Below are 10,718 nucleotides of genomic sequence, written 5' to 3' on the forward strand. Positions count from 1 at the left end.
TTTTTTTTTTTTTTTTTTAGCTATCACTTTGCAATCGCCAAAATAAGAGGAGGTAACACAAGGTTCGGAAAAAACACTTGGTCACCACTGGGCAGAAATTGGGCCACAGATTAAGAAGTAATGGGACACAGCCCCTAATGGGGCAATTAAAGGAGGAGGAAATGAAATATGGGCACAATCCTTTTGGATCACCAAAACACAGCAATAAACTGTTCACATACGCTTTTTCACTTGCGTCCTTCGTTAGTGGAGATGGGCTCCCCCAAGGCATAGAGTAATTGTGGAGGTCTCGCTAATCTATTGGTGCAAGTGCACTGCTATGAACGCTGCTGAATGTGAGAGGGTTGATTCAGTCACAGGGACCTCTCAGTCTCTGAGGAAAGATAAAACCTATATTTCTCTCATTTGTGTTAAAAGATGGGGGATGTCAAAAAAATATTGAGACAAGCTTCATGACTACATACAATTGTGGTTTTAGTGGTGAAAATGCTAGACATCCAAAGAGGGCAAAACCTAAGAGAGAATCAAATAGAATAATCCATCTCCAAACCGGTAACGCTAGGTGAAAAAAGGATATTTCATCTCACTGAACATTCCACACTTTTTATTTATTTATGTATTTATTTACTTATTTATTTGAGATGGAGTCTCGCTCTGTTGCCCAGGCTGGAGTGGAGTGGTGCAATCTCCGTTCACTGCAAGCTCTGCCTCCTGGGTTCACGCCATTCTTCTGCCTCAGCCTCCCGAGTAGCTGGGACTACAGGCACCCACCACCACGCCTGGTTAATTTTCTTGTATTTTTAGTAGAGACGAGGTTTCACTGGGTTAGCCAGGATAGTCTCAATCTCCTGACCTCGTGATCCGCCCGCCTCGGCCTCCCAAAGTGCTGGATTACAGGCATGAGCCACCACACCCAACCACATTCCACATTTTATAGTCAAACAAATAACATTATTGTCCTCCAAATATAATTGGAATAAAGTCATGCCCATGAAAATATGTAAATAATAGATTTGTTGTAGAGATAAGGCTAATTACATCATAATCTCCAAAACGTGGTTAGCATGCTTCAAAATTTTTAAATTTTAAAAGCCTAAGTGTAGAGTTTTCCTTCTATGTGACTGGATGAAAGATACATATCAAAATCTAAAACAAGACATTACACATGTGTAATTTTTCTTAACCATACAAATAACAAAGTCTTTGAACCTTATTACTTGAGTTTCTATGACTCAGGACTCAAGATCTGAAAAGAAATTCCTAAATACGGAGAAAGCGTCATAGACCGAGAAGACTGGAAAGGCAAGACAAGTGAGGGCAATGTGGTACCCTGACTTGGATCCTGGGGCAGAAAAGGATATTGATGGAACTGGTGAAATCACATTAAAGCCTCCAGTTTATATAATAAGAAAATAAATGAACAAATTAACTAGTTCTGAAGATCATACATGATTGTGCATGATCTGACTTTTGTAAGCATAGAATAAAATACGTCCATCATTAAAACAAATACCTATAAAATCATCAAAGAATGAATAAACTTAGATGACATCAAGTGTCCCCAATTTAGTAGATTTCATAATAAATTAGAGGGGTGGAAATTTAAGGAAGAGGCTTGAATGATATCCATTAGGGACATTTTCATGAAAAGGAAGTCGCAAAAGCAAGGGCATGAACTCATGATCTGTTACCAGCCAGAGTTCAGAAATGCGAATAGAAAAGGAATTTACTTCAGCTCCCAACCAGATTAGACAGTACTTTTCCATGCAGACATTCTGGACCATTTACTCTGACCTATAACTGAACATTTTACATTTGCACTTATGTTTCCTTACCCTCCTTCAAATATTTTAATTCGGACTGGCTCAGTTTGTTTGGATCCAATATCTTTATCTCCATGAATATCTCCTTTCCCTCTTTCCTTTAAGATATTTCCCACTAGTTTCCTTTCTAGTTTGCTGCCAAATAAAAGGACGCATCAGGTTTCATCTGTAAGACAAGAATAGAGAATCATTTCACATGCTTTCTCCAAGACACAGGAGCCCCTATGTCCCACTCTTCCATAATCTCTGAAAATGAGCCTAAATTCTGTACCAAAAGGCCAGGAACTAGTTATATAAACTAAGGGCCACTAGGGATAAAATCAGATAAGAATGACAGTTTCCACTGAATAGATTCAACATTCTGTTAGATATATATTATATAAATACATATTTTATATATAAATATATATATACACATATGCACTCAGCACTCTGCAATGCTAATACTTAAAAGACATTCTATGTTTCGAAGTAGCAGTGAAAACAATCTATATTAATTAAGGAAGTAGTCTCAAAAATTATTGAATGGTAACTGATATAAGTGAAAACATATTTTTAAATCCTCTATTTGCCTCCTTATTAATTTAGCAGAAATTTCAAAATGCCCCTTAATATTTTTATAATTTTGCATGGAAGGCATTGATGGTTCTTGTAGGAACAAACCAGCCAGCAACTTGGAAAAATAAGTTTTGAAGGAGATAGATGTCTCGTCANCTAAATACGGAGAAAGCGTCATAGACCGAGAAGACTGGAAAGGCAAGACAAGTGAGGGCAATGTGGTACCCTGACTTGGATCCTGGGGCAGAAAAGGATATTGATGGAACTGGTGAAATCACATTAAAGCCTCCAGTTTATATAATAAGAAAAATAAATGAACAAATTAACTAGTTCTGAAGATCATACATGATTGTGCATGATCTGACTTTTGTAAGCATAGAATAAAAATACGTCCATCATTAAAACAAATACCTATAAAATCATCAAAGAATGAATAAACTTAGATGACATCAAGTGTCCCCAATTTAGTAGATTTCATAATAAATTAGAGGGGTGGAAATTTAAGGAAGAGGCTTGAATGATATCCATTAGGGACATTTTCATGAAAAGGAAGTCGCAAAAGCAAGGGCATGAACTCATGATCTGTTACCAGCCAGAGTTCAGAAATGCGAATAGAAAAGGAATTTACTTCAGCTCCCAACCAGATTAGACAGTACTTTTTCCATGCAGACATTCTGGACCATTTACTCTGACCTATAACTGAACATTTTACATTTGCACTTATGTTTCCTTACCCTCCTTCAAATATTTTAATTCGGACTGGCTCAGTTTGTTTGGATCCAATATCTTTATCTCCATGAATATCTCCTTTCCCTCTTTCCTTTAAGATATTTCCCACTAGTTTCCTTTCTAGTTTGCTGCCAAATAAAAAGGACGCATCAGGTTTCATCTGTAAGACAAGAATAGAGAATCATTTCACATGCTTTCTCCAAGACACAGGAGCCCCTATGTCCCACTCTTCCATAATCTCTGAAAATGAGCCTAAATTCTGTACCAAAAGGCCAGGAACTAGTTATATAAACTAAGGGCCACTAGGGATAAAATCAGATAAGAATGACAGTTTCCACTGAATAGATTCAACATTCTGTTAGATATATATTATATAAATACATATTTTATATATAAATATATATATACACATATGCACTCAGCACTCTGCAATGCTAATACTTAAAAGACATTCTATGTTTCGAAGTAGCAGTGAAAACAATCTATATTAATTAAGGAAGTAGTCTCAAAAATTATTGAATGGTAACTGATATAAGTGAAAACATATTTTTAAATCCTCTATTTGCCTCCTTATTAATTTAGCAGAAATTTCAAAATGCCCCTTAATATTTTTATAATTTTGCATGGAAGGCATTGATGGTTCTTGTAGGAACAAACCAGCCAGCAACTTGGAAAAATAAGTTTTGAAGGAGATAGATGTCTCGTCAGTGAGAGTAAGCTCTGCAGCATTTGCAAAGCTCAGTCCTCCATCCTCATCTTTCCTTTCAGCCTCCACTCCCTGCTCTACAGCCCACTTCACAATTCCCTGAATTCCTCACACCCAAAGAAAATTAGACCTGCTAGGTCACTCACAAAGGTCAGAAGGAAAATAACCCATGGGAATTAATCCCAGTGGTAGGATTTCATGGCACCCAAATTTTTACATTTTAAAAGCATAAATGTAGGCTTTTCCTTCTGAAAATACAGAAAGTGACACTTTCAATATTTGGACCATGCCTGAGACCTCAGAATCAAGTGCAGTCAGTGGCTTCTTCCACTCCTAAGTAAGGCCAGACTTTCTGAGAACGCCCCCACACTGACCTTCGTTTTCCTTATATATATATATATATTTTTTTGGCCTTATATCCTTCACTATGTAGTCTGCTCAGCAATCAAATCCACAATACAGAGTTCTTCCTAAAACAATATTTGTTACCTGAGTAAACTGCTTCCAAGCACTTGATGATGTAAGCTTGCCGGTTCCTGGCCTATGCATAGCAGCCAGAGTATAAATTTCTGCAGTGATTTTTTGCTTGGACCTCAGCAGAGCCAGCGTGGTCTTGGTGTTCAATCCTGATGGGTTTGGGTTACAGGAACTAATGCACCATGAAGCATAAACTGAGGATTTGAAGGTGGCCTGTTGCACATAACTGGGTTTTGTATAATTCAAGAAGCACCAACTCACAGTAGTCGTTGTCCGCAGACTGGGGAACTGAAGAATCTGCTGGAAATCTGCCATGTCCGTGAGAAGAAGAGTTGAATCTGCCACGTTCCCACTGGGGGCAGAGGCCATGCGGACCAGCATGCCAACAGGCCGCTTGTGGCCCTTCCTTTCCTCTTCCAGCTGACCATCTCCCGCTGGTAATGAAGAACTCTGTGGGCTCATGCTCATGTCTGATGCCGTCTCATCGATATCTAATTCATCTGAAGATTCTTTGCTTTCAGAAGGCCCACTGGACTTCTGCCCCAGAAGTGGTACCTGGGAACCAGAAAGCATCTCCTTGCTGGGTGGGAATGGCTCCCTGGAAGACGGGCTAACAGAAGGATAGTCTTGAGATGAGGAGGGTGACAGAGAGGAGAAGGAAGATGACCCCGACTGCAAGCCATCTTTTGGCTCAGAAGCACACCCTTGTCGAACCAGCTGGGGTTTCTGGGGGCGAGACAGGTCCTTTTTGATGTCTGAGTTGTTCAGCTCCACAGCACTAAGCTCCTCCACAATCTGTCCATACATCTTTTCTTCTTTGACCCTTTTCTGCTGCTTGGTTTCCATGAAGAGCTCCAAGCTACTGGCTGGAGAAAGCATTCGCTTGCTACCTCCCAGGGTGGCCACGCTGTCAGAGGTGGAAGGTAAACACAAGGGGATTGAGGATTCTAAGCCGAGGGGTAAAGTCTGAGGTGATTTCCAAATGGGGTACTTCTCCAAGCCAGCATGCTGCCCCAGCACCTGGGCAATGTTGAATCCTATCCCTTGCATGGCTGCGTTGGTGACCAGTGTCCTTTGGGTCATATTCTCATCGACTTTGCATATGACAATGGCAGGGCTATTCTGCCCAAGTATCTGAGAAATGCTTGTGTACATGACACTTCCATAAGATGGTACGTGTGTTTGGATCCGAACAGGAACCACAGTTCCCGGGAGGGACTGCAAAGGCCCAGCATTTGCCGAGGCAAAATCTTCTTGAAGAACCTGCTCGGAGGACGTTTCAGTTGACTTACTGCTCTGCTCTGATGGAAACTTTGGAAGAAGGTTCTTTGGGTGTAGCCCTGATGCTCCTGAATAACACGGGTAGGTCTGCTCTTTCGTGTGTGCATACTCAGCAGGTTTCTTTCCAGTGTTCCCTGCCACATGCTCTAAGGGATAGCTCGAATGGATTTCTGTCTGAAAAGAGGGCTTGCCATAGCTCTTCTGAGGGGGCTGAGCAAAGGGATGTGGGAAGTGCGCCTGCCACCAGGGAGGCTGCTGAGCTGGTAAATGAACCATACAAACTGTAGGATATTGAAACTGAAACAAGGCATTCTGGATTGGAGAAAATGGAATTGTCTCTTGATGTGGAAATAAGTGTGGCTGTTCAGGTAAGTGTTTGCTTGTCATATAGGATGTTGGTTGGATCAAGGGATTTCTCAAAGATTCCTGACTGTCCATGTGCATGATCTGTGGTTGGGTCAGGTGCAGTGGCCCTGAACTCAGCGGGGGACAAGGACCCACCACCTGCTTCCCTGGGTCCTCTTGCTGAAGAGGAGGCAGCACAGCAGGCGGGCCATGGTGCCACCCGGACCGGAGGCCGGCATGCAGGTGCTCCAGCTGCTCCTGCTTCACACTCTGATCCATGCCGGCCTCACCCTGGGCGATTTCTGGGGAGCCACTGAAGGAAGCTTGCCGCACCAGAAAGCATTTCTTCCTCTCCCTGGACGGTGATACTGTGGAGGCTGCCACTCCCGACACAGGAGCATGGGACAGATTCCCATAATCAAATGATTTGCTGCGAACTTCTGGGACTTCTGCTGGGTGAGGACAAGGCATCTGCTCTGATGAGCAGCGTCGCATCTCTTTCTGGTGGTGATGGCCTGGGACAGACAATGAGTATGAACCAGCAGGGACAGTCAGAAACTCTGAATGCTTCCCAAACTCATCCTGCTTAGGAAGTGCAGAAAGCTTACTAGTTTCTTCTCTTTCAAAAGACATGGAGAAACTGGAGCTGTGAGACAAGTTGCTTTCTTGGCTGGGGCTGCGGGAGAGGCCTGTGCCTGTGGATTCAAAGCTGGACTCCCCTGAGGAGTGCTCCATATCGGCAAGTCGCAGACGCTTCTTTTTGGGTGGCAATTTCTCCGCGGGGAGCTGGGAAAGGGTCTCACTTCTCTGGGGCCACTGAAATTCTTCCACAGGCTTCTCTGGCTCTTTGCTCTGGGCTTCTTTCTCCTTCTCGGGTTTATCAGGCTCCTCGGTCACTCGAATCTCAGGAACCTGGATGTTGTGTTGCCGAACTAGCCTGGGCTGTGTGTGATAGGACGGCTGCTGCACCTGCTGAGATGGAGAGGGTTTCCCTCCACTTTCTGCACCATCCCCAGGTGGAGTCCACTCAGGACTCACTGGGGCTTCTGAAATCTCACTGTCACAAGTCTCTGAAGGGGAAGGGGCTTTATCCTGTGTGCAAGCCACAAGTTCGGCTGACTCAGATCTTTCAAATGAATTGGGTCGGCTCAGCGAGTTGGTGTGCTGAATCACAGAAATCACATTTCCAGGAGGTTTCCTGCCCCCTAGGTCTGACATCTTGTCTGAATCAATGGCTGAAGGTGACTCCTCTGACACAAGAGATGGACTTCCAGGCTGCAGTTGGGGCCGACATGGGTCAAAGCGTTCCGTGTGACCATGAGAAAGGTTTTCGTGTCCAGCCACGGCAAATCCACTCCTGACTCCTTCCTGCATCTGCAGTTTGGGGTCATAATCAGAAGCCATGATACCCATGGGAGTGCTTACGATGCTGCTGCAGATCATGGGGGTGTCCTCTTCATCCCCTACGCTCTTCTCTTTCCGGCGTTTCCTGTTTTCACAGGTAGTTCCAAACATGCTTGGTACTCCCTGCAATGGCACCACAGGATCCATGAAATATTCTCCACCATGTTTTAAAGAACTCAAGCAGGAAATGTCCCTGTAGCCTTGCTTTGGTGTTTCAGAGTCCTCCCACTTCTTATAGGGTTTCCGACAGATGTCATAGTCATACGCAACCCTGTCCCCAGGAGACAATTTCTTTTCCTTCAGGGATGAACTGCTGACACCCTTCAACATCCTGCCATGGTGCTCGACCTCCACATGGCCCTCCTGTACTGAAGGCAGTTCAAATGCTGCTTGTCTTCTTAGCATGCGCTGAGGGGGTATGCCCACGGTCCCCGGATAGAATACATCGTCGGAACCAGTCATCCTTTCATCAAATGAGTGACTTCCTCTCAAAGAAGGAGGAATAGTTAGATTAGTTGCTGAAGAAGTTGGCATTGAGTTGCTTCTAATAAGGGGTGAAGAGTCTACAGGAGCTTCTAAGAGAACCGGGTTACTGCCTTGGAAGTTTGCTGGATAAAGTTTTCCTTCATTCCTGATAGATGATGGAATAATCTGAGGTTGTCTAGACTCACTGTTGAACTTAGTGGATTTCAGCATGCTCGTTTGACTGGGGTCAACGTCTCCCTTGCTTGAGATCAGCTGTGAAACAGGATCTTCAAACATCTTGACATCTAACCTGGTGTTTACGTGAGGTAATGGTTCCATTATGCCCTTCCTACCCATTGCAGCACGCTCCTGACTTGTGGTTGTAACACTGAGTGCATTTCTCGGACTAAGCCGACAGTATTTTCCAAAGATGATTTCTTCATAAGACTTTGCATTTGTGTTGGGAGGGCTTATTTGCTGCTCAGCACTTTCTGAGCGAGAAAAGTAACCAGAATCAGTGCTTCCTTTACTGTGCGGGCTCAGAAGGTTGAGCGATGGCTCAGAATCTTGTCCTTTTTTCTCTGACAGTCTTAGTGCAAGTTTCTGTTTGACTGTGTGCGAATCATCAGCCTTAGTATTTAAAGATGGATTTGGTAGCATATCAGGGCCAATATACTGAGAGGTTTCATTAGGGAGAGGAATCCCACTTTTAGGAATAATCAAAATCGGCACCTTCATTGGACCTCCCAATGATTCTTCCAATGACCCATGATAGCCACCTCTGCTGGCAATGTCCAGTGGGATGGGTGGGCCAGGACTCATTTTGTCAGAAGCCTCGGCAAATAAAGAACTCTCCTCATCTGTGTCTGTACTCTGTTCACCATCTGAATGTATTTCTGCTTCTACATCAATAAAACCAGCCTCTAGGTCCAATTTAGATACAGCTGACTCTGTGAAAGGTACTAATCCTGCCTTAATGGCATGGGCATGTGACTTCCTGTGCTTGTACAAATTGCTCTTTGTCTTGAAAGAGAAACCACAAGGTATACATGGATATGGCCGCTCCCCAGTATGGGACCTGATGTGTTTTTTCAGTACGCTAGGTTTGGCACACGCTCTGCTGCAGTAAGGGCAAATGTACTTGCCAGGCTTTTTGGGTTTGTGCTCTTTCTTGTGAGCTTCTTCTGCCTGTTCGATACTTTTCTGGGAGTATTGGCTATAAGCAGGGTTCAGACTTGAAATCTTTTTTCTAGGATAACCACCACTGTGGCCATGTATAGGAAAAGGAAATAAGTCCTCGGAGGCAACGGATGGCAAAGGGCCAGGGAAAAGCCACGGAGGACCTTCGAGGCTCTGATGTGGCTTGGTGCTGTGCATGACCCCCTGTGGCAATGAGTGCTGAGGGAAAGAGAGTGAGTGTTGGCATGAGTAAGGACTTGGACGATGCGGTGGATATTGCTTCTCTGTGACTTGCTGCACTACTTCACTAGGGGAGGCCAGTTTCCCAGAACCAAACAGTTGTGCTGATGCTGTGTTTCCGATTTGCTCAGGCTCTATTTGTGGTTGCCGCTGTCCTTCTTGACTGCCAAAAGTGCTCATCTTAATAACAGCCGATTGTTCCTGTCTCCATCTACCTGATGCTTTATCAGTTTCTCCAGACCTTGAGGTAGCCTTTTGTCCTAGAGCTGTGTCCCCAGTGTCCATTTTGTTACACAAGGTCTTAAGTGCTAGTTCCCCTGAAAGCGGTGCAGACTCATGGAGTATCTCCAAATCTGTGCTTCTTAAAGCTTGGTTGCTTCCATGTTCCAAGGGGTCTACAAACTTGCTGATTGCTCCTTCTCTTTGGAACCTTCCACACGCACACCACAGTCAATGGGCATTAGATAGTAATGTCCTTGGACCAGGGCTATAATACAGTTCTCTCCATTGTAGAAATGTCCATCCAAAAGCTAAGTGCAAATCTATAAAGATTTCTTACGGCATTTGAAAATTTTCAACTAGGATGAAATTGGATGATGAATAGTCTAGAAGAAATTTTGCCCATCAACTAGAACAAAGTTCAATTGCCAGTTTCACTACGATAAAATGACCTGAAGAAAAAGAAAATACAAAGAGATTGTCATAAGAGTTCCAAATAAGAAACCAAAATAAAACCTAACTAACCAACCAGAAATCAGATAAATTTGAAATGCTTTTACTCCAAGGAATTATTTTATTGAGATTACATTAATTCCACAATTCAAATATATTAATTTCAAACTCAGCATTAAGTCATAAACATAAGTCTCTTCCATGTTTGAATTTTGGTCACTCTTTTAAATACTTTTTAACTTTAGAAAAATATCCTTGATGGATATTATCTACAAAAGTGTAAGATTTTAGAAAGCCCCACTAAAAAAATTAGAGCTATTCCTAACCAAGTTTTATGATTTGTATGCCAAAGTGTATTACATATCTCTATATAGGGATATGTTTTATAGCTTAATACAAAAAATATGTGGCCAGGCATGGTGGCTCACTCCTGTAATTCCAGCACTTTGGGAGGCTGAGGCAGGTGGATCATGAGGTCAAGAGACCGAGACTATCCTGGCCAACATGGTGAAACCCCGTCTCTACTAAAAATACAAAAATTAGCTAGGTGTGGTGGCATGCACCTGTAGTCCCAGTTACTCGGGAGGCTAAGGGAGGGGAATTGCTCGAACCCGGGAGGCAGAGGTTGCAGTGAGCCGACATCATGTCACTGCACTGCAACCTGGCAACAGAGCGAGACTCCATCTAAAAAAAAAAAAAAAAAACATATGTTATATATTAATATAAAATATAAATATAACATAGTATACATATAAGCATACATATATAAAATACATGTTTTATAAAATTCATAAAGTATTATATATTACTATAAAGTATAGGTTTATTTTACAGCTTAA

At 42.9% G+C, this 10,718-nt stretch overlaps 1 protein-coding gene across 5 annotated transcripts in view; it reads right to left on the reverse strand.

The window, feature by feature from the left end:
- The window catches only part of HIVEP2 (HIVEP zinc finger 2), a 206,974-nt gene that overhangs the window by 15,764 nt on the left and 180,492 nt on the right, over positions 1 to 10,718 (reverse strand). For 4 of the 5 annotated variants that reach the window (XM_017887673.1, XM_017887675.1, XM_017887674.1 and 1 more), the window contains 2 exons: positions 4,306 to 9,878; positions 3,116 to 3,270 (listed from right to left, as the gene is read on the reverse strand). In XM_017887673.1, the coding sequence (XP_017743162.1) occupies positions 3,116 to 3,270; positions 4,306 to 9,492 (5,342 nt within the window). In that variant the 5' untranslated portion in view covers positions 9,493 to 9,878. Of the gene's footprint in view, positions 1 to 3,115; positions 3,271 to 4,305; positions 9,879 to 10,442; positions 10,487 to 10,718 lie in introns of those variants that run through there. The other variant, XM_017887677.1, reaches the window with a different exon arrangement.

Source organism: Rhinopithecus bieti, unplaced genomic scaffold (assembly GCF_001698545.2).
Source record: "Rhinopithecus bieti isolate Rb0 unplaced genomic scaffold, ASM169854v2 scaffold_17771, whole genome shotgun sequence".
NCBI lineage: Eukaryota > Metazoa > Chordata > Mammalia > Primates > Cercopithecidae > Rhinopithecus > Rhinopithecus bieti.